Raw genomic sequence first — 24,146 nt, 5'->3', positions numbered from 1 at the left:
AAGGCTACACTATGGAAACCGATGCGGCATCTCGTCTGCCATAGAGGGCTTCTTACCGCACCCCCAGAGATCGCGGGGACGAGCACAGCGCTGTCCCCCACCTGAACTCCTGTAAAGCTGCTCCATCTGTTTGCATACGGTATTATATAAGCAGCGTCTACAAATTCCATCTCCGATTATGAAAGCTCGATGCCTGCAGGGAAATCAAGGGGAACGGAGGGGGTGTAGGGCTTGATTTAAAGGGAAACTTCAGGACAAAGGTCCGGATCGCTGCACTCGCTGACCCCAACTCTCTCAGGAACACAAGCGTGTTTTGTTTTTCAGGGAATGATCGAGGCTGTTGTGGGCAGGTGTCAGCGCCTCGGGCCGTGCGTGCTGCGGTCAGCAGGGGGATAGAGCGGACGGGCCTGCTGCGAACAATCTGCGTGCTAGGACAGAATAATATGCAGCGGCCCTTAAGGGAACACACACCTTATATATCACTGCAAACCCCTGCAAGCAATTCCTAGATCCAAATCCGACTAGTCATGCATGGGAGAACCGAGGATGTGATATACAGATATATTTATATGACGCTGAATGGGCCCTTTATTAGAGCCCCTGGCCGCGTTATCAGAGCCCCCTCTCTCTCACGATTGGCGCCCCCTGTATGGTAATTCTCCCCGTGACCCCGGAGCATAAAATCACGTGACAAGTTTTCCGTGGATCAGTTTCAGTGTGAATCCACATTAGATGGGAAAATCCAACGATCGGAGCGACTTCCAACGAGGCCGGTCATCGGTGCTAGACTAGCTGGGGGTCTCACTGCCAATCATGGGGGGTTTCTCATGTAACGATGTGGAGAGTATACCGAGAATGGCACAATCGAGGAAAACATTCAGTGAAAGAGGATCCTGCGGACGGAAACAACTCATCACTGAAAGGGGTCGGTCGGAGGAGGATGTCAGGAATCGTTCTGCCCAACAGGCTGCACAGTCAGCTGAATACAACGCTGGAGCGACAACTAACGTGTCCGAACGCACAACTCGCCGTTCCTCCGCACAGATGGTATAACAGCGGGCGACCAGTTCCAGCGCCATTGTGTCTAAGAGAAACAGAAAGACTCCAGCGGGCAAAAGAGCGCAAAACTTGTATCACTGAGCACAAAACATCTCCTGGTCAGATGGATCCAGATCTCTGTTGCTGATGGGAGGTCAGAATTTAGCGCAAGCAGAATGAATCGCTGACCCCTTCCTGTCAGCCGGTCAGAACATGTCAGCACCGCCATCTAATCTGTGGCAACTACAAGAAGCTTCCTGTCCGCAGGGGCCGATATTCCTGCAGGAGGATTTCATCACCGAGTGTAATCTATACCACGGCGAATTGCTGAAGACCATAGTAGGTTCAACGAGCTAGTAGATAAGGAAGGGGCGGCTCTAATACAGTGACCAGTCAGTGTATATAGCACTGTTCATCAATACAATCTTATAATTACAGTTTAGACTGACACTAATATAGGGCAGTAGAAGTAAGAAATGTGACAGTGCAGTTTATATGTCATTCGGGACAACTGGATGACAACCCCGTTGGGTCCTATAATGTCTGTATATTAGCATTGGTTACCCAACTTCATATAATACAAGACTTCACATAAGTTAAGGAGAAAAAAGTAACTTATATTTGAAGATAAATCAAGGATTTTAGGGAAGAGATGATGATTGCGTTGGGTTTGGTCCCCTTCGTGTATCAGTGGTCCGTCCAACATCTGAAGAGGCATATAGTGAGTCATATGTAACCCAAAGGGGACCTAGAGACAGCAGGCTTGTATAGGTGCAGTCATGGAGCAATCAGCCCTCCTGATGGCGCCGCTGTCATCTTGACACTTCTACAATACAGAAGAAGAAACATTAACCCCGCAAGCAAAAGGACATTACAGGTTTGGATGAGCAGAACTCATTACACTTTAAACAGCTGTAGCTGCGGATCTGTCAGGGCTACCAAAATGCTGTTCTCATCAAGTAAAGATCCTTGGCTTTAAAATGACACCAGAAGCATGTGGGAAGCCCTTACAGAAGAGGAGCTTCAGCCATTTGAAGTGGGGTCGGGAATACTGAATTTACAGCTGTCATTTCGGTAAGTGTGTGCAGGGCACAGAGGGAGGGGAGACCAGCGACAGCAGGGAAGATCGGAGAGTCCCCTGTATATCTCTCTGTCCCAGGGGACGGGAGACTTCAGGCTATCACCCCATCACTCAGAGACCATGTTTGCTGTGAGACTTCAGGCTATCACCCCATCAATCAGAGACCATGTTTGCTCTTCGATTACCACAGTGGAGTTTTTCCCAGAAAAGGAGTGAAATGATGCTCATCTAATGACTCCTCTGCGTAGTTTAACACCACAGATGCTGCAGTCATTGCTGACCATGGCATCTAACCATTGTTACTGCAGATGTCCGTCATCACATCATCCATAACAACCTGCTAGAAAGTATTCCACTATTTATCCAGCAAGGGAAATTCCGTAGAAAAAAAGCCTATTTCTGTTCTTGCTTCTCCTAAACAGGAGTAAAAAAAAAATGTACCAAAAAACCTCCCCCCATAGACTGCAATGGGAGCTGCGCAAATGTGGACTAAAGTAGAGCCTAGACTCAATGGATTCCATTCTCTGCAGATTTCACGCACGAACACACCCGTGTGAAGGAGCCCTAAAACCGTCCGCAGCTACAATCTACTTGATCTATTTGCTTCAGACTTTTCCTCTAAAGCTACATTTAGAACTTATTTGTTACCAGAGAGCAGTGCATTCTGGGAGCTCAGCTCTGAAGTCACATGACTGACTATGGGGTGGGCCTCCAAGGACAAGCAGATGAGCTTTCTAAGTTGGTGTGCAGGTGAATGGAGTAGAGTCCTTTCTCTTCTCTTCTCTTCTGTGATATCTTCAGGATGTACAGGGCTGAGACAAGGAGGAGGGGTGTATGCAAATGTGCATTAAAGGGGGCTGTGCTTAAAATGCCCCCCATACACAAGACAGAAATAAAGTACAGACCGGAGTGGTGACTTACCGTTGAGGATGTGGAACTGATCTGCCGACTCGCAGAACCCTGTAAGTGGAAGCACGCTGCTGTAAATACCGCAATGTATAAGAAAGATGGCAACCGGGGAATCATAGGGTTGGATTTATTATGCTGCTGGGACTTGTAACAACCCAATTTTTGCTTCACTGAGCTCCACCCCATATGATAGCCACACCCCTTTACACAAAACTTTATGAAACTCCACCCACATGACCAATTAGAAGTGTAATTCCAACACTCACCATATGACGGAAAAGGATAGATATATTGCAGATCTATTCCTTGCTTCACGGTGAGATCATCGAACTTTCGGTAGATTTCATCACTCACAGACGTCTTGCGTCCTAAGAAAAATGACAGCGCAAGAAAATATAAGCACCGCCTCCCGTCAGCATACAATATATACAATAGTTTTAATAATTTTATTACTTGTATTGTTTTCTTTTCCATTCACACCCAAAGCTACATCAACAAATTAGCTGGTTTCCAGTTACAGAGAGCAGTGCATTGTGGGAACTCTCATAGAATCCTAGAATGGTAGAGTTGGAAGGGACCTCCAGGGTCATTGGGTCCAACCCCCTGCTCAGTGCAGGATTCACTAAATCATCCCAGACAGATGTCTGTCGGGAGTCTGAAGACTTCCATTGAAGGAGAACTCCCCACCTCTCGTGGCAACCTGTTCCACTCATTGATCCCCTCACTGTCTAATATCTAATCTGTGTCTCCTCCCTTTCAGTTTCATCGCATTGCTTCTAGTCTTTCCTTGTACAGATGAGAATAGGGCTGATCCCTCTGCAGTGTGACAGCCCTTCAGGTATTTGTAGACCGCTATTAAGTCTCCTCTCAGCCTTCTCTTCTGCTCAACATTCCCAGATCCTTTAACCGTTCCTCATAGGACATGATTTGCAGACCGCTCGCCATATTGGTAACTGTTACGATCAGGTTCAAAGTCTCTTGTTGCGACCAGTGCGGCCCGATAGCATAGTCAGGGTATGCCGGAGATAAGTACACAGGTAGTATCGGTGGTGGTACAAATAGAGCAGGCAGGTAGCATAGTCAGGGTGAAGCCACAGGTCATTACACAGAAGCAGCAATTGTAGGGAGAGGAGCAGTAGGCAGCTGAGCTTAACTAAGGGTGAGAGCACAATAATCTCGCATGAGAAGGAGGTACAAGGCCGGGCTTAAAAAGTGAATCAATCACGCAAACAGGAACAGTGAACAAGGACAGGATTTAGCTTATGAGCTATTCAGAGTGCTTGAATAGCTCAGCGGGGAGAGCCATCGCCTGGAGTACAAGAGCTCCTGGTTTCAAGTCCTGACAGTAGCTTTTTTCTGAACTTTCTCCACTTTGTCGATGTCTTTTTTAAAGTGGGGTGCCCAGAACTGGTCACAGTATTCCAGATGAGGTCTGACTAAGGAAGAGTAGAGGGGGATAATGACCTCACGTGATCTAGACCCTATGCTTCTCTTATACATCCCAGAATTGTGTTTGCCTTTTTGGCTGCTGCATCACATTGTTGACTCATGTTCAGTCTGTGATCTATTAGTATACCCAAGTCTTTCTCACATGTGCTGCTGCTTAGCCCAATTCCTCCCATTCTGTATGGGCTTTTTTCATTTTTCTTGCCCAGATGTAGGACTTTGCATTTCTCCTTGTTAAATACCATTCTGTTAGTCGCTGACCACTGTGCAAGCTTTTCTAGATCTTTTTGAATCCTCCGCTCTTCCCTAGTATTAGCTATCCCTCCTAGCTTTGTATCATCTGCAAATGTGATCAGTTTCCCATCAAGTCCCTCCTCTAGATCATTTATAACAATGTTGACCAACCCTGGGCCTAGGACAGAGCCTTGTGGTCCCCATTTGATACATTCTTCCACTAGGATGTGCAGCCATTTATGACCACTCTTACAGTACAATCACTCAGCCAGTTGTGAATAAACTTTTAGACTTGATACCAGAGAACCCCAGGGTTAGAACATTCTACATGCTTCCAAAACTACACAAAGCTGGCAACCAAGGGAGACCAATTAACTCAGGTGTGGGAACCCTCACTGAAAATTCTCAGGATGGGTGGAAGGTATCCTCAAACCACTGGTGAGAAACACAACCAGCTACTTGCAAGACACCACGGACATACTAAACTATCAACTGTAGGTCCCCTCCCCCCTGGCGCCATCCTGGCCACTATGGATGTGGAATCCTTATATTCCAACATCCCACATGAGTGGTGTAAAGTAAAACTGGATCCGCGCTCCAGGAACTGACACTCCAACTTTATCTGTTACAAGTTTAATCCGTACCTCCGTACAACGCGTTTCGTCCTTCTTGACAAATGTACTTAACAAAGTCCTAACAGAAGGACGAAACGCGTTGTACGGAGGTACGGATTAAACTTGTAACAGATAAGGTTGGAGTGTCAGTTCCTGGAGCGTGGATCCAGTTTTACTTTACACCACTACTTTGAGCGGCTCTCCGGTTGAGGGACGGAGGATACACGCGGCTCTCCAGCTGACTAGCCCGGCAGGATACCAGGGAACCATTGACACATTGTGCTGAAGGATTATCTGGATAAGGGGTGTGAGTGGAGATCCTACAAACAGGATCTTCACTGAGCATCGGGTGAGTGCTTCATTATACCTAACAAGTAGAAACAGCTTCTTAAGGATGATAGACCCGTCCACTCTGGAAGCGCTGTCCTGATTTTTGCATATTTGTTAACATCCCACATGAGGATGGACTGACCACCTGCCTGGCACACCTTGAGGCCAATGGGGTCGCCTCTGAGTCCATGTTACAGCTCATTAGATTCATGCTCACACATAATTATTTCTCCTTTGGCAAAGAGATATTCCTGCAACTAACCGGGACCGCCGGGCAGCAAAATGACACCGCAATATGCCAACCTATTCATGGCAGAACTGGAGAGTGACTTTCTGGCCTCCAGCAAACCATTGGCCGACTTCCGCTACATTGATGACATCCTGATCATCTGGACCCCCACCGAACAAGAAGTAAAATTCTAGGAGAGATTTATGTTTCAAAAGGTTTTTATTTGAGTTTAATAATAAAGTTGGCCGCACTCTGCCACATAGAGCCCACGCAGGGGGTGCAGCCACGTCTTTATTGGAGTGCAGAGATTCCATTAGTAGACTAACAGAAAAAACAAACAAAGTACAATTTTAAATTGCATACAGGGAACATTGTGTATCTCCATACATCACAGGGAAGGGATAAATGCCAACATCTCCACTCATTATGGTGTTTTAGATCACATTATACATAAAGGCCTAGATCTGCTAGAATACCATCTTAATCTCCGGGTATATCACTGATTCATTCACAAACTGGTGTAAGCTAGGAACATCCACAAGGTTATCCAGGGACTGCGGATCTCTTCAGATTGCCAGGTTTTGTCTTGGGTATAGCTGTGAGTTTTTCATTCAAGAGAATTTTATTTATGTGAGATATAAGAGGATCAAATGGGAGTCTTGGTTTTTGCCACCGCTGTGCTATCAAAACACGTGCTGCCATAGTAATATACTGCAGCAATATAAAGGGGGCATTGTATATACCTGAGGGTTTATTTCCCAGCAGTAAGACATGGGGGTTGAGTCCAGGACTCTTCCAAGTCACAGAAGCTATGAGGTGGGAGACCCTTTTCAAAAAAGCTTGCGCTATTGAACATGTCCACCAAATGTAGGGATGTGAGCCTATGTCATCACAGCCTCGAAAACACAAATTGGAGATCTCCTTTAGCTTTTCTGACCCTTGCCCTACAGTTTCTGCAGACCCCATTTTATTCTCCTTTAGATATTTCCCCGCTTTCCATTTGATAAACATATTTTTCTTCCTCTTTAACATGTGTACAAGTTCTGTGTTCATCCATCCGGGTGTTGCGTCCTCTGGACGTGCAACCTCAATAACATAAATCAAAGGCACAACTGTGCAAAAGGAAACAAAAACTAAAGGGGAATGCTCTCCCTATCGTCCCCTAACCCGGGAGGGGGCCCTCCCTACTAGTTAGACCGACCGCGCTGATAAGTGCGAGCCTGTAATCATGCCTGGGCCACTGACCAGTCCCTGTCAGGGAGCCCTAGCACAAAACAGAAAGAGAAACCAAACCAAACAGCAAAGAACTTGGCTTATAATGGAGAGCTTCCACCACTCTGTGTTGCTCCGACGCTGTTCAACATAGGACTGAAGTGATTGACCAGCACAGGGGTCACAGTTAGCACTGCTTAAATAGGAGCAGAGCTACTTAGCACCAGGTGCTGACTGACATTAATCTTGCAACCACCACACCTCTCAGCTCCAGGAGAGGTAGGAATGCTGCTAAACCCTGGTCTGGCCTGAAAGCAAGGTGGGAACCTCAGAACGGCTGCAACAGTACCTCCCCTTCTAGGAGGGGCCCCAGGACCCTTAAGATCAGGACGACCAGGGTTTGATCTGTGAAATTTTTTCACTCGACGGGAGTCCAAAATGTGACTTATTACCAACTGCTCCTCCCCATCCGCTAGCACAGGAGCCGGGAGTGGAGGGTCATTCCCAGGATCAATGAATATTTTGAGCAGAGATTTGTGGAAAACATTGTTAATTTTCATCGCCCTGGGAATTTCTAACCGGAAGGCCATCGTGTTAATCTTCTCAATTATTTTAAACGGACCAATAAATCGCGGGCCCAGTTTAGCGGATGGTTGTTTGAGTTTTATATTTCTGGTAGACAACCAAACCAAGTCTCCAACACGGAATTCCGCCCCCTCTGGGCGGTGACTGTTAGCAACTCACTTTCTCCGCTGAACTGCTCGCTGTAACTCTCTCTGGACCTCGGCCATAATAGGCCCAGAAGAATCTGGCTGCCCCGGTGCCGGAGCCGTAGCAACACACTCCTTCAATTTCTGGACCCTCTCAGGATCAATCTTAAAACCCTCTTGGGTATAAGCTTTGAGCGTCAGTCTCTCAGGAGGAGATATGCGGCTCCTGGGGAACTCGTAATCAGGGAGAAGTTTAATAGCACAATCCCCCTGTCTGTGCGGTGGTAATTTGTCTGCCCCCACTGCAGGAAGCCCCTCAGAGAGGTCGGCAATGACTTCCTGCAGCTCTTCTGTCTGAGTAGAAGCTAGATCAACAGAAATGCAACCGGACAGACAACCAGGGCTCCATTCAACAATGTCCCCCTTCTCCCAGTCTACTACCGCGTTGTGTAGACGTAGCCAAGGCAGCCCCAAGACTACTTGCGAAGGGAGGGATTCTATGACATATAATGTTATAATCTCCCTGTGGAACAGCCCAATTTTTAAACGGACGTTAGGCACACAAAACCTCAGACTTCTCTGCGATAGTGGAGCAGCATCAATGGCGGATACGGGAATGGGAAACTCCAGAGCCTTCATCTCTAAGCCTAAATGTCTGACCGTCTCCCGATGTATTAAATTAATACTAGCTCCACAATCCAGAAGGACTATTATGGGGTTGCCCACACTATCAGACAGGATCTCAGCAGGAAGCACCAGTCTGGAGGGTGATATCCAGGCAATTTGATGGCCTAGAGGGGCCCCCTCAGTAATCTCCCGGTCATCAAGTCCTGGCTGGCAATTATGACGGGGACAACACTGAGCCATGCGACCAATGCGGTTACAGGAAAAGCATCGACCTTTACACTGTACTTTGTTCCCATTCCTAGCCCTGGCAGCCAGAAACCCCAACTGCATGGGCTCCTCCACATCTGCTGATAAGAAGCCCGAATCTATGGAGAGTTCCTGATGCCTCTCCCTGATCCGTCTCCCAGCTTTGATAGCCAGAGACATGGCCTCATCTAGACTGCGGGGTACTGGATAACCTATCAGTACATTCTTGATTTTATTGGATAGAGCCCAATGGAACTGGCTCTTTAAAGCAGGGTTATTCCACTGGGTTTCTGCTGCCCAATATCAAAACCCAGCACAATAATCTTCGACAGAGGAGTCTCCCTGTCGTAAACATCTGATATTCCCTTCAGCCACCGATATCTTGTCTGGGTCGTCATAGATAAGACCCAATGCAGCCAAAAAGTCATCCACCGAGTCCAAGGCCTCAGACGTTGGGGGTAATGAAAAAGCCCATGCCTGTGGCGCCCCCTGCAGTCTGGACATGACAATGCCCACCTTCTGGGCGTCGTCCCCTGAAGACACTGGACGCAGTCTAAAGTAGAGCTTACAGGCATCCTGAAAGGATCCGAATTTCTGCCTATCACCAGAAAAACGGTCGGGTAGCTCAATTTTTGGTTCCTTGCTGGGAACCTGCAGTGCAGTTTGTCGCTGTTTAATCTCCGCGACCTCCGCAGCCAGCGTGCCGAACTGGTGCGACAAAACCTCAAGGGGATTCATAGTAACAGCACAGAATCTCCCTGTTGCGTCCTCTGGACGTGCAACCTCAATAACATAAATCAAAGGCACAACTGTGCAAAAGGAAACAAAAACTAAAGGGGAATGCTCTCCCTATCGTCCCCTAACCCAGGAGGGGGCCCTGCCTACTCGGCAGACCGACTGCGCTGATAAGTGCGAGCCTGCACTCGAGCCTGGGCCACTGAGCAGTCCCTATCGGGGAGCCCTAGCACAAAACAAAAGGAGAAACCAAACCAAACCAAACAGCAAAGAACTTAGCTTATAATGGAGATCTTCCACCACTCTGTGTTGCTCCGACACTGTCCAACATAGGACTGAAGTGAGTGATTGAAGCACAGGAGTAACAGTTAGCACTGCCTAAATAGGAGCAGAGCTACTTAGCACCAGGTGCTGACTGACATTAATCTTGCAACCACCACTCCTCTCAGTTCCACGAGGGGTAGGAATGCTGTTAAACCCTGGTCTGGCCTGAAAGCAAGGTGGGAACCTCAGAACGGCTGCAACACCGGGTCTCTTTAAATGCTTCCCATTTTTCCTTCTTTTAGGGATTGTTAACGATTGTGCTTTGAGAATCTCATTCCACAATATTTCCCAACCTTCTTGGACATTTCTGTCCTTAAGAACATCCAGCCATTGGATTCTTCCTCTCCTATTTCTGAGTTCATTAAAATCTGCCTTTCTGAAATCCAACCTTGAGGTCTGATTCTTCTCAGGTCTTCCTCCCCTTGTTATCCAACATCCAAGGATATCATGCTCACTGCCTCCTAAGGTCCCAGCCACCCTTATTTCCTCAACCATTCCCTCCCTGTTGGTAAGAATTAGGTCCAAGATAGCAGATCCCCTTGTTTTTTCTTTGACCTTTTAGAAGATAAATTTGTCAGCAGGAGCAGATAAGAATTTGTTGGACCCATAACTTTTTCCTGAGATTCCCAACAAATGTCTGGATCGGTAAATCTCCCATGATCACTATGTTGGGCTTCTTTGAGAGCTTGGTCATCTGATGTAAAAAGAGTCCCTCCATATCTTCTGCTTGTCCCGGCGGCCTATAGTAAATGCCCACAATGGTGTCCTTTCTGTTGTTCTCTCCTTGTATTCTTACCCCGTTCCTACAGAATTCCCAGCTCTAAAGCTTGAATCTCGGTGGAGATGAATGTTCTCCTAACATACAACACAATACCTCCTCCCCTTTTATTCGGTCTGTCTTTTTTCTGTTGGACATTTTTGTTAAACTTTTCCAAGACGTACATTAAAATATAACATGAGGAGTTAAGATAATTAACTCTACAAGATGGTGGTAGTAAATCGTTCATCCGCGGTTGTTGTTCGGTTTGCGCTGTTGGTTGGATCATAAATTATATAATAGAGATATCTGTGGTCGTTTCAGTAAGATGATTAGGTGCAGATGTGGACTAAAACATTTATAAAATAAATAAAAAACAAGAAAAGCAGTGAACAGTAAAGCCAGACCTGCTCCAACCACAACGTTAATGTCAGCTTCCTTCCTGCAAAACAGAGAGGAATCAGTGCCAGTTGCCTTTCCAGAAGTCCATCTCGGTATCAGAAGTAGTAAAAGAAAGTTAAATTGTTAGATTTTATTCTGGAGATATAGGTCTGTTTCTTATAAATACATTGTATCCTTCAAGCCTTGTATCCAATCATGTGTATCATCCCACCCAGTTTCCGTGATGCCGATGACATCATATTTCTCTTCCTGTGTTCGAAGCTCCAGTTCTCCTTTTTTGTTTTTTTTCATGCTCTGGGCATTTGTGTAGAAACATGTTAGTTTGTGATCGGGGTCTCTTGGTCCTCTGCTTTCCGTCTAAATTTTTTTGTCTTTAGTCTTTCTTTCCACTTCTATTAGCGAGGTTCTCAAATGTATTAATTAGCTGTATATTTCTGGCCTGGCTTTTCATTTCCCTTCCAATATAGTTCTAGTGTAAAGCTCTCCTGATGAGTGAAGCAAGGAGCCTGCGAAACATATGCTTACCTGTCTGTAAGGTGCAACCCGTCTCTAGCAACCAGTCCATCATATAGGTAATTCACTCCATGGTCTAGGAATCCAAATCTTTGCTGACGGCACCATCGATGTAGCCAGTTGTTCACCTCCAGAATCCTGTTCCATCTTCTTATTCTATGGCCATCCACTAGGAGGATGGATGAGAAGACCACCTGAGCTCCTAGTTCCTTCATCTTCTTTCTGAGGTATTCAAAGTTTCGGCAGATAGTTGCAAGGTCCTTTTTTTGCAGTGTCATTTGTCCCTACATGTATTAGTAGGAATGGGTGGTGTTCTGGGGGACTGAAGAGTCTTCACAGCCTATAAGACACATATTTGTGTATCTGGAAGACAGCACACCTCCTGTGAAGTGTCAGGTCTGCAGACAGCGGCCTCTGTTCCTCTCAGTAGGGAATCCCCCACAACCACCACTTCTCCTCCTCCTCTTCACAACACTTTTTTTTCTCCATCCAGGAGGATTCTGGGTACTTTCTAGACGGTTCTTTGTGGGTAGAGGGATTTCTTGCTGCACCTCCTCATTGTCCCCCTGCGGTAGAGCCTGGTACCGGTTCCTGATCAGTATGGGTGCTGGCTGACTCCTGGTCCTCTGGATTCTTTGGGTCATATGCTTCCATTCCTCGGCTTCTGCTCCTTCAATATTCTAAAGACTTCCTTCTGCTGTCAAGGAAATCCTCCTCATCCTTAATGAGCTACAATGTAGCTATTCTATCCTGAAGACTTTCCACCTTCTCCTCCCGTAGAGACACAAGCTTGTATTTCTGGCCGGTGAAGTTTGGCTTTTCCTCCGGTCATATACATAAACATATAGTATACGCTGCAGCTCACCATATGGCTCCGCCCCCTCCATGTTTATGTCAACTTCCAAACCTCTAAGAATTCTTGTGATGATACATAAGCTATAAGATGCTACTAAGTGTAAACTTCTGGCGATGTCCTCTCTGCAACTAGACCCGGCTAAACCCAGCAATCGTCCCACTCACAGTGACTCTTCGCTCTTCCCAGAATGCATCGGGAATATGAAAATTACCGTCCTGGAGCTCCAATCTCTTGTCTCTAACACTGTTTGCACCATTGGAGCAGATCTATTAGGTCACATGACTGTCAGAAGGGCGGAGCTTAACTGCAGTCTGATTCCAGGGACAACCAGTCACAGTTTGAAAGCTACTTTGGATGTGAATGGAGCAAATCAGACAGAGATGTGTCATGCGGAGGCTAGAGGTCCCCTTCACATACGTACCGTAGAGCTTAAGGGTTATCTTGTTCCTCCGCTGGTAATATAATATGGCGTAATTCTGATAGTCCGTGTCCCCCACCACCATGTCCACTGATCCAGCATATCCCTGTGCTAAGCAGAAGGAAACACGGGTGTAACGTACACGCGATACACATATGTAACAGTCCACCAGCCGCCCGCACTTAAAGTGACACTCCACTTGTAGTTATAACAGCAAACAATCCGGCAACTCTGCCTTCATCACCTTCTCTGCGGGTTCAGATCTCTTTCTGATCCATGCAGTGCAGAAATATCTGTTACTATCTGGAAACCATCAGCAGGTTGCTGTTTTCATATCTGATACATCATATTCCAGCGGTCTACAACACGAGGCGCTCCAGATGCTGTAAACAAATCTTAAAGGGGTTGTCCAGTTGTAAATCATTAATAGCCTATCTTTAGAATAGGCCATTAATATTACAATAGTGAGGGTCCCCAGGCATGGACCCCTGTTGATCATCTCTTCTCTGGGTTGGTCTGTTCATGCACTGAGCTGATTTCTGCAGGATGCAGACAGCTTCATTCTCACTGCAGTGGCTAGGTGTGGTATTGCAGGCAAAGTTCCTATTCCCATCAATGCCTGCACTACCAAGTCTGACCACTGCAGTAGAAACGGAGCTGTCTTCTACCTGCAGAAATCAATTAAGTGCACAAGCACACCCTGATTGGCAGACCCCTGATGATCTACTATTGAAGGCCTTTCCTAAGGATAAGTCATCAATGATTTACAACAGTTCAACCCCTTAATGACCGCCCATATACCTCTTTACAGTAGTCACTAATGGGTTTTATTCTGATGCAACACCTTTTACAGAGCTGCATCAGAATACTGCCCCGGGACTCCTGTCACAGTAGGAATGGGGGACGATGCTGTCTGGTAAGAACCCGGGACTTGTTCTAATACTGGGGACCAGGAAAACCTCCAATCCCTGCTGTTTAACCCTCTACATGTCACGATCAGTACAACTATAGCATGTAAAAGGCTGACATAAGGAGGGGGGCTCCCTCTGTCACCCATTGACCCCCACAATGTGATCACGGGGCGCAATGGATTGCTATGGCAGCCAAAGGCTTGAAGATGGCCTCTGTGCCTATGGTGGCCTATGAGGCTCAGCCTCGGGCTGAACTTCATAGGCATGAAAATAGACTGCTAGAATGAAGTAGAGGGACAAAAAATACATAAAAGAATAATTTAAAATGTCAACCCCCCCTCCTTTCGGCTTGTGTTACACGTACGCGTTTGTGCAGCATTTTGCGCATGCAATACGCAGTAAATAGCAGCCCTTGATTTCAATGGGTTTGTTTGCATTAGTGTATTTCGCGCAGGCATGTTGTTCGCAGTGTTCACTAAAATAGCACATATTGAACTAAATAACCTCACTGCCCGTGTCAGTGAATGGAGCGCGGTGGTTGGTTGTAGGTTTTGTTTTGTGCAAAAAGCTAAATAAAACATGCAATCACACGACACTCATTGTGAAATGCGCGTCGCAGAGGTTTGTGTAAATGCACCGACCCCCGTGAGACTGCGGCAACAAAGGGCACACATGAGAACCACGGACCCACCAAACCAGCAGCACTGATGGAAAACCAGACCGTTAGGGGGCTTTAAATGTGACGACACAAAAAAGTGTGAAAAATAGCAACATAGTAAAAAACAAAAAAACCCTATAAATCTGTTACCATCATTAAGAATCCCCTCCAGCATGTAACCCACCTTTCAGGGTGAACCTCCCCTTCGCGGATCTGATCGGCACATAAGAATGTTTAATCTCCCAGCAGATTCCGTCCCTGAAAGAGAAGATCACCCGTAACGTTACGGCACGCTCTCACCCGCCGGCGCACGGACACATCCATCAGATACGTATCCATTATGGCTTCCTTACAGCTTCTGGAATGTGCTGACGGCCATCGTCTCCTCTCCCCTGGCGTTCTTAGACGGCGAGGCCTGAATCATGGTGGCCTCCAGTCGATGGTTGTTGGTCTTCAGGTAATTACACTCCGATGCGACTGATAGAAGATGCCACTTCCCTGAGAACTGAGAGTACAACTCCCATCAGAGCCGCGCAGAACAGTCCATGTATAGATCTACGATGGTGGCTGCAACTACCTACAGGACAACTCCAGCTGATGTAACTAAGCCTATATGTATGGTACGGACTGCTGGGCTGTGTATCTAACCCTATCCTGGGTGATACTGACTGCTGAGCCGTGTATCTAATCCTATCCTGTGTGATACTGTCTGCTGGGCTGTGTATCTAATCCTATCCTGTGATATACTGTCTGCTGAGCCGTGTATCTAATCCTATCATGTGTGATACCGCCTGCTGAGCTGTGTATCTAATCCTATCCTGGGTGATACTGACTGCTGAGCCGTGTATCTAATCCTATCCTGTGTGATACTGTCTGCTGGGCTGTGTATCTAATCCTATCCTGGGTGATACTGACTGCTGGGCTGTGTATCTAATCCTATCCTGTGTGATACTGTCTGCTGAGCCGTGTATCTAATCCTATCCTGTGTGATACTGTCTGCTGAGCCGTGTATCTAATCCTATCCTGGGTGATACTGACTGCTGGGCTGTGTATCTAATCCTATCCTGTGTGATACTGTCTGCTGGGCTGTGTATCTAATCCTATCCTGGGTGATACTGCCTGCTGAGCCTGGTATCTAATCCTATCCTGGGTGATACCGTCTACTGAGCTGTGTATCTAATCCTACCATGTGTGATACTGACTACTGAGCTGTGTATCTAATCCCATCATGTGTAATACCGCCTGCTGAACTGTGTATCTAATCCTACCATGTGTGATACTGTCTGCCGAGCCGTGTATCTAATCCTATCCTATGTGATACTGACTGCTGAGCCGTGTATCTAATCCTATCCTATGTGATACTGACTGCTGAGCCGTGTATCTAATCCTATCCTGTGTGATACTGTCTGCTGAGCTGTGTATCTAATCCTACCATGTGTGATACTGTCTGCCGAGCCATGTATCTAATCCTATCCTATGTGATACTGACTGCTGAGCCGTGTATCTAATCCTATCCTGTGTGATACTGCCTGCTGAGCCGTGTATCTAATCCTATCCTGTGTGATACTGCCTGCTGAGCCGTGTATCTAATCCTATCCTGTGTGATACTGCCTGCTGAGACGTGTATCTAATCCTATCCTGTGTGATACTGCCTGCTGAGACGTGTATCTAATCCTATCCTGTGTGATACTGCCTGCTGAGCCGTGTATCTATCCTATCCTGTGTGATACTGTCTGCTGAGCCGTGTATCTAATCCTATCCTGTGTGATACTGCCTGCTGAGCCGTGTATCTAATCCTATCCTGTGTGATACTGACTGCTAAGCTGCTGTATCTAATCCTATCCTGTGTGATACTGACTGCTAAGCTGCTGTATCTAATCCTATCCTGTGTGATACTGACTGCTAAGCTGCTGTATCTAATCCTATCCTGTGTGATACCATCTGCTGAGCCGGGTATCTAATCCTATCCTGTGTGATACTGTCTGCTGAGCCGTATATCTAATCCTATCCTGTGTGATACTGTCTGCTGAGCCGTGTATCTAATCCTATCCTGTGTGATACTTTCTGATGCATCTAATCCCATCAGGTGTGATACCATCTGCTGACTTGCAGTGTGGTCCATCCTGTGTGCAGGTGATTGCGGCTCCAGTCCCCCTCTGTTACCTCCAGGGGATTTTGCTCTTATCCCAGGGAGGGTGAGGTCCTAGGTTATGGTTAGGGGAGGACTACTACTCCCACTCCCCGGTCCAGGCCGGCAGAGACTGGGGATATATTACAACTGGCTACCCAGAAGGGATTGAGGAGATCAAGCAGGAGGCGCAGCAATGTGTCTCCTGGAGATCATATAAGGTGGCTGCCAGGCTAACCAAGGTGAGGAATAGTGGCCCTCTGGGACCTCGGCTGCAAGGAGTTCCAGCAAAGGCCCTCCTGGAGCAAGGCCAGGTGCTGCTCGGGAAAAACCCTGCTCTTACAAATGAGGACTGGGGGGCGAATTGTATGGCTACGAATGCACGAAGTTTGGTCAGTAAAGTGGGTGAGATTGAAGCGAGAATGTCTGAGGAAAATTACGATATAGTGGGAATAACGGAAACATGGCTTGATGAAAAATGCAATTGGGCGGGGAATGTACAGGGATACAATCTCTTCAGGAGAGATCACGAAAAGCCAGAACGGGGCAGGGAGGTATGTCTGTATGTTAAATCCCACTTAATGCCAAGGTTGTGAGAAGATATAGGTGTAGGAGATGAACACGTGAATTTTGTATGGGCGGAAATACAAGGAGGAAAGACTAATAAAATCCTGATCGGGGTTTTCTATAGACCACCAAAAGCAACAGAACAAACTGAAACCTTACTACTAAGGCAGATAGAAGAGGTGTCAAACCGCAACGAAGTAATTATCATGGGGGACTTTAATTATCCAGATATAATATGGGAAAACGAAGCCAGCAAATCTCACAGGGGTGATAAGTTCTTGAGAACAATTAAAGATAACTACCTTATCCAACTTGTGCGGGAACCAACGAGAGGGAGGGCCACTCTGGGCTTAGTACTAACTAACAAACCAGACAGAATAAAGAGGGTGCAGGTTGAGGGGCACTTGGGGAACAGTGACCACAATATAATCAACTTCCAGCTGTCATTCAATAAGAAGCCTTATCAGGGAGCGACAAACAAACTAAACTTTAGTAAAGCAAAATGTGATCAGCTTAGAACTATCGGTAACATTAATTGGGACAACACCCTCAAAAATATCAGTACGGAGGACAAATGGGAGGAGTTTAAAAGGATCCTAATCGCCTCATGTGAGCCGTTCATACCCTTTAAAAATAAAAGAAACTTAACTAAAAGGAAACCGATGTGGCTCGACAAGACGGTACGAGGGGCAATAAACGAAATATGCAAAGAAAAGATCAAACTGCTAAGGAGGAAGCAGAAAGACTGATCGCCAAAGAGAGCAGAAACAACCCGAAGCTATTCTTCAATTATATTAACAGCAAAATGATTTGCACTGAAAGTTTGCTCTGATGGGCCCCGTTGCTAGTGGGGGCCACAGGGCTCAGTATTAGGCCCCATTATGTTCAACATATTTATCAATGACCTGATAGAGGGGCTGCACAGTAAAATATCAATATTTGCAGATGATGCAAAACTATACAATATAATCAATGTAACGGAGGACAATGTGCGGCTACAAACGGACCGAGATAAGCCGGGGGATCGGGGGGGGGGGGGGGGGAATGGGCAAATGAAGGTCAATGTGGATAAATGTAAGGTTCTGCAGATGGGCAGGAGAAACGGATGTCACCAATATACACTAAATGGGGTACTGCTAGGGAAAAGACCTGGGGGTACTAGTGGGCTGTAGACTAAACTGGGGCAACCAATGCCAGTCAGCTGCTGCAAAAGCTAATAAAGTCTTGGGGTGCAGTAAAAGAGGTATAGGGGCGAGGGACGAGAACATTATCCTCCCACTATATAAGGCACTTGTCAGGCCTCACATGGAATACTGCGCACAGTTCTGGTCACCGGGGCTCAGGAAAGATGTTACAGTGCTGGAGGGGGTTCAAAGAAGGGCAACTAAACTAATACATGGAATGACGGGACTGGAATACCCAGAGAGGCACCAAAACTGGGATTATTCACCCCGGAAAAAGACGGCTAAGGGGCGACCAAATAACACGGCAGCGCCCCCACGGTAAATCAGCGCCGAGCACTGCAGCACCCACCACATAGATCAGTGCCCCCCTGTAGATCAGCGCCGAGCACTGCAGCGCCCCCCTCCCCCGTAGATCAGCACCCAGCACTGCGACGCCCCCCATAGATCAGCGCCCTGCACTGCGGCGCCCGGCGTAGATCAGCGCCTAGCACTGCATACCTGGAATAACCCCCGCCTCTCACCTGCTGCAGCTTGAACGTGGCCAGGCCCTGCATCTTGTCCGACGGCTTCGTGTTCCTTTGCCCGCAGGTATAAGGGGGGGCGCCCAGGATCAGGATGATGAGGAGGACTCTCGGGGGTGACATGGCGGCAGCCGCTGCGGACGCTGTTTGCTGGACGGTTGGGAAATCCTTATCTGGCTTTTACTGGAAGCAACGAGTGGTTTTACTTTTTGTTGTCTAAACCCAAAGGTCGTTGCTCTCCTCCCCCAGAGCCGGACGGATGGGGGAGCAGATAAGGTGGCTGCATCTTGGGGGTCCACAGCTGTCTCTGCCATAAATGGGCCCCCCACCACCTTGTAGGGCAAATGAATGTCAAATAGGAGACCCCACACAAGCATTATCCTGCTGGAATGTCCATCATTGTGGGGGGCATGAAGTCCATGAACGGCTGCAAATGGTCACCAAGCGGGAAACAGTCAATGACGTCTTTAGAGGGACCAGTGGACCCAACCCATAAGAACACCCCCCGCCAGCCTGCAAAGTGGTTTGATGACAGCTGGGGTCCGTGGCTTCCTGGGGTTCAGCACCACACATGAACCCACCATCACCCCGAAACTATTGGTACCATCACTCATCAGGCAGCGCCACATGTTGCCAGTCCTCCAGTGTCGTGGAGATAACAGACGCGCTCTGGTGGTCCTCTGCTCCCGAATACCCTGAAAGGTAAAGAACGTTGTGCTGACCTGCAGGATGTACGAATGGGGTCTCCTGCGCTGACCTGCAGGATGTACGGATGGGGTCTCCTGCGATGACCTGTGGGATGTACCTGTGGGGGGTCCCCTGCGCTGACCTGCGGGATGTATCTGTTGGGGTCTCCTGCGCTGACCTGCGGAATGTACCTGTGGGGTTCTGCTGCGCTGACCTGCGGAATGTACCTGTGGGGTTCTGCTGCGCTGACCTGCGGAATGTACCTGTGGGGTTCTGCTGCGCTGACCTGCGGAATGTACCTGTGGGGTTCTGCTGCGCTGATCTGCAGGATGTACGTGTGGGGTCTCCTGCGCTGACCTGCGGGATGTACATGGGGGGTCTCCTGCGCTGACCAGTGGGATGTACCGGTGGGGGTCTCCTGCGCTAACCTGTGGGATGTACCAGTGGGGGTCTCCTGCGCTGACCAGCGGGATGTACCTATGGGGATCTCCTGTGCTGACCTGCCGGATATACGTGTGGGGTCTCCTGCATTGAACTGTGGGTTGTACCGGTGGGGGTCTCCTGCGCTGACCTGCGGGATATACGTGTGGGGGTCTCCTGCGCTGACCTGCGGGATATACGTGTGGGGGTCTCCTGCGCTGACCTGCGGGATATACGTGTGTGGTCTCCTGCGCTGACCTGCGGGATGTACCGGTGGGGGTCTCCTGCGCTGACCTGCGGGATGTCAGTGTGGGGTCTCCTGCGCTGACCTGCCCGGATGTATGTGTGGGGTCTCCTGCGCTGACCTGCAGGATGTACGTGTGGGATCTCCTGCGCTGACCTGCAGGATGTACGTGTGGGGTCTCCTAGGCTGACCTGCGGGATGTACGTGTGGGGTCTCCTGCGCTGACCTGCGGGATGTACGTGTGGGGTCTCCTGCGCTGACCTGCGGGATGTACGTGTGGGGTCTCCTGCGCTGACCTGCGGGATGTACGTGTGGGGTCTCCTGCGCTGACCTGCGGGATGTACGTGTGGGGTCTCCTGCGCTGACCTGCGGGATGTACGTGTGGGGTCTCCTGCGCTGACCTGCGGGATGTACGTGTGGGGTCTCCTGCGCTGACCTGCGGGATGTACGTGTGGGGTCTCCTGCGCTGACCTGCGGGATGTACGTGTGGGGTCTCCTGCGCTGACCTGCGGGATGTACGTGTGGGGTCTCCTAGGCTGACCTGCGGGATGTACGTGTGGGGTCTCTTGCGCTGACCAGCCCGGATGTATGTGTGGGGTCTCCTGCGCTGACCTGCGGGATGTACGTGTGGCGTCTCCTGCGCTGACCTGCGGGATGTACGTGTGAGGTCTCCTGCGCTGACCTGCGGGATGTGCGTGTGGGGTCTCCTGCGCTGACCTGCGGGATGTGCGTGTGGAGTCTCCTAGGCTGACCTGCGGGATGTACGTGTGGGGTCTTCTGCGCTGACCAGCCCGGATGTACCTATTGGGGTCTCCTGCGCAGACCTGCAGGATGTACGTGTGGGGTCTCCTGCGCTGACCTGCCGAATGTACCTGTGGGGTCTCCCGCGCTGACCTGCCGGATGTACCTGTGGGGTCTCCCGCGCTGACCTGCCGGATGTACCTGTGGGGTCTCCCGCGCTGACCTGCCGGATGTACCTGTGGGGTCTCCCGCGCTGACCTGCCGGATGTACCTGTGGGGTCTCCCGCGCTGACCTGCCGGATGTACCTGTGGGGTCTCCCGCGCTGACCTGCCGGATGTACCTGTGGGGTCTCCCGCGCTGACCTGCCGGATGTACCTGTGGGGTCTCCTGCGCTGACCTGCCGGATGTACCTGTGGGGTCTCCTGCGCTGACCTGTGGGATGTACGTGTGTGGGGGTCTCCTGCGCTGACCTGTGGGATGTACGTGTGGCGTCTCCTGCGCTGACCTACAGGATGTACGTGTGGGGGTCTCCTGCGCTGACCCGCAGGATGTACGTGTGGCGTCTCCTGCGCTGACCTGCGGGATGTACGTGTGGGGGTCTACTGCGCTCTCACCTGCGGGATGTACGTGTGGGGTCTTCTGCGCTGACCTGTGGGATGTACGTGTGGGGGTCTACTGCGCTCACCTGCGGGATGTACGTGTGGGGTCTCCTGCGCTCACCTGCGGGATGTACGTGTGGGGTCTTCTGCGCTGACCCGCGGGATTTACGCGTTGCGTCTCCTGCGCTGACCTGCGGGATGTACGTGTGGGGTCTCCTGCGCTGACCTGCGGGATGTACGTGTGGGGTCTCCTGCGCTGACCTGCGGGATGTACGTGTGGGGTCTCCTGCGCTGACCTGCGGGATGTACGTGTGGGGTCTCCTGCGCTGACCTGCGGGATGTACGTGTGGGGTCTCCTGCGCTGACCTGCGGGATGTACGTGTGGGGTCTCCTGCGCTGACCTGCGGGATGTACGTGTGGGGTCTCCTAGGCTGACCTGCGGGATGTACGTGTGGGGTCTCTTGCGCTGACCAGCCCGGATGTATGTGTGGGGTCTCCTGCGCTGACCAGCCCGGATGTATGTGTGGGGTCTCCTGCGCTGACCTGCGGGATGTACGTGTGGCGTCTCCTGCGCTGACCTGCGGGATGTACGTGTGAGGTCTCCTGCGCTGACCTGCGGGATGTGCGTGTGGGGTCTCCTGCGCTGACCTGCGGGATGTGCGTGTGGAGTCTCCTAGGCTGACCTGCGGGATGTACGTGTGGGGTCTTCTGCGCTGACCAGCCCGGATGTACCTGTTGGGGTCTCCTGCGCTGACCTGCGAGAGGTACCTATTGGGGTCTCCTGCGCAGACCTGCAGGATGTACGTGTGGGGTCTCCTGCGCTGACCTGCCGGATGTACCTGTGGGGTCTCCCGCGCTGACCTGCCGGATGTACCTGTGGGGTCTCCCGCGCTGACCTGCCGGATGTACCTGTGGGGTCTCCCGCGCTGACCTGCCGGATGTACCTGTGGGGTCTCCCGCGCTGACCTGCCGGATGTACCTGTGGGGTCTCCCGCGCTGACCTGCCGGATGTACCTGTGGGGTCTCCCGCGCTGACCTGCCGGATGTACCTGTGGGGTCTCCCGCGCTGACCTGCCGGATGTACCTGTGGGGTCTCCCGCGCTGACCTGCCGGATGTACGTGTGTGGGGGTCTCCTGCGCTGACCTACAGGATGTACGTGTGGGGGTCTCCTGCGCTGACCCGCAGGATGTACGTGTGGCGTCTCCTGCGCTGACCTGCGGGATGTACGTGTGGGGGTCTACTGCGCTCTCACCTGCGGGATGTACGTGTGGGGTCTTCTGCGCTGACCTGTGGGATGTACGTGTGGGGGTCTACTGCGCTGACCTGCCGGATGTACGTGTGGGGTCTCCTGCGCTCACCTGCGGGATGTACGTGTGGGGTCTCCTGCGCTCACCTGCGGGATGTACGTGTGGGGTCTTCTGCGCTGACCCGCGGGATTTACGCGTTGCGTCTCCTGCGCTGACCTGCGGGATGTACGTGTGGGGTCTTCTGCGCTGACCTGCGGGGTGTACGTGTGGTGTCTTCTGCGCTGACCTGCGGGGTGTACGTGTGGGGTCTCCTGCGCTCACCTGCGGGATGTACGTGTGGGGTCTTCTGCGCTGAGCCGCGGGATTTACGTGCGGCGTCTCCTGCGCTGACCTGCGGGATGTACGTGTGGGTCTCCTGCGCTGACCTGCGGGGTGTACGTGTGGGGGTCTCGTGCGCTGACCTGCGGGGTGTACGTGTGGGGTCATGTTCCCCGGCGTACACTGTGCACGCTCAGCGGTACGCGGTCTCTGCCGGCAGAGTGTGTGGGCTGTGTATGTATAAACCATGGGCAAACATGAGCCCTTACCCAGGTGGGGGCGCTCCCGAGGATCCCCTATGGTAACGTCATCACCCAGTACGCAGCGCCCGCGGTGTGCGGTATATATTCAGGCGGCTTGTGCCGGTGATGTTGGAAGCAGGAAAGCTGGAGAAGCGTGCGGCTCGCAGGGACTGTGACAAGGACTGATGTGTAGACGACCGGTCAGAGTGTCTGCGGAGCGGCCGGTCTCGTGGGGCCCCCGGGGTGAAGGGGCGAGTCTCAACAAGGGCTCCACGGAAGGACAACCGGCGGCCGGGTGATGGACGCCCGAGGCTCAGTGATGTGGGGGGTGAAGACCGTCTGTCTGGTCCGACCCCACGGAGGAGCGACTGCAGGACACCTTACTGATGGACTCCCTGCAGGCCGGGATTACTGCGACTGTTAGAGGAGCGGATGGTCCACGTCGCAGGGACCACGGCCTCCGCCGCCTCCACTGTCCACACAATCGCAAACACCGGCATCAAGGGGGTGTAATAAGACGGTCGCTCTTTATGGCTCCGCGGCACAAACAGGCGGTGCGTCACTGGCCAATACGAACCCTGCTGAGATGGCGGCCGCAACCGGCACTCAGGACACTCATCGGTCACAAAGCGCACCCATAATGCGCCCGTATGAATGCGCCCCGAGGCCGGCGCGGCCATGTTGTGTCACAGATAGAAGGTAGTTCAGAGTCGGCGGCGGTCGGGGCGAACGGGCACCTTTATCAGCCACGCATTATTATTGTTCGCTCCGAACGCTGCGCCGTTATGTACTGGATGGAAGGTAAACTCCGTTTACCCGTGAGCGCGGGAAGATCCTCTAACGCTGCGGCTCTGATGTCAGAGGGTTCACTTACTTCCCTCACCCACCTCATTCCAGCCGCTGAGCTGCCTTTGCTACTTGCTGGTTTTACGTTATGACGTTTAGCGTTATGCGCGGTGACGTCACACCCAGATGATGACGCTGTTACTCGCTGCT

General features: G+C 50.5%; 1 protein-coding gene across 1 annotated transcript; it reads right to left on the bottom strand.

The window, feature by feature from the left end:
* Positions 1-1,634: 1,634 nt before the first annotated feature.
* C8G (complement C8 gamma chain) lies at positions 1,635-18,879 on the bottom strand. Its single transcript, XM_066579716.1, has 7 exons — positions 18,651-18,879; positions 14,604-14,755; positions 14,435-14,508; positions 12,685-12,792; positions 3,295-3,396; positions 3,041-3,079; positions 1,635-1,864 (listed from the first exon to the last, which is right to left on the bottom strand). Exons 1-7 carry the CDS (start codon positions 18,771-18,773, stop codon positions 1,851-1,853), a joined length of 612 nt encoding a protein of 203 aa, XP_066435813.1. The 5' UTR covers positions 18,774-18,879; the 3' UTR covers positions 1,635-1,850.
* Between the last annotated feature and the right edge of the window lie 5,267 nt (positions 18,880-24,146).

This window comes from Eleutherodactylus coqui, chromosome 10 (genome assembly GCF_035609145.1).
Source record: "Eleutherodactylus coqui strain aEleCoq1 chromosome 10, aEleCoq1.hap1, whole genome shotgun sequence".
Classification (NCBI taxonomy): domain Eukaryota; kingdom Metazoa; phylum Chordata; class Amphibia; order Anura; family Eleutherodactylidae; genus Eleutherodactylus; species Eleutherodactylus coqui.
The sequence above is the reverse complement of the archived record's forward strand: the minus strand, read 5'-3'. Positions and strand labels throughout refer to the sequence as shown.

Coding starts and splice junctions, on each gene's coding strand:
- C8G (XM_066579716.1), bottom strand. CDS start 18,773: ATGTCACCCCCGAGAGTCCTCCTCATCATCCTGATCCTGGGCGCCCCC. Junction 12,793..14,434: donor GGGGAGGTTCACCCTGAAAG/GTGGGTTACATG, acceptor CCTTCTGCTTAG/CACAGGGATATGCTGGATCA. Junction 3,080..3,294: donor CTATCCTTTTCCGTCATATG/GTGAGTGTTGGA, acceptor TTCCACTTACAG/GGTTCTGCGAGTCGGCAGAT.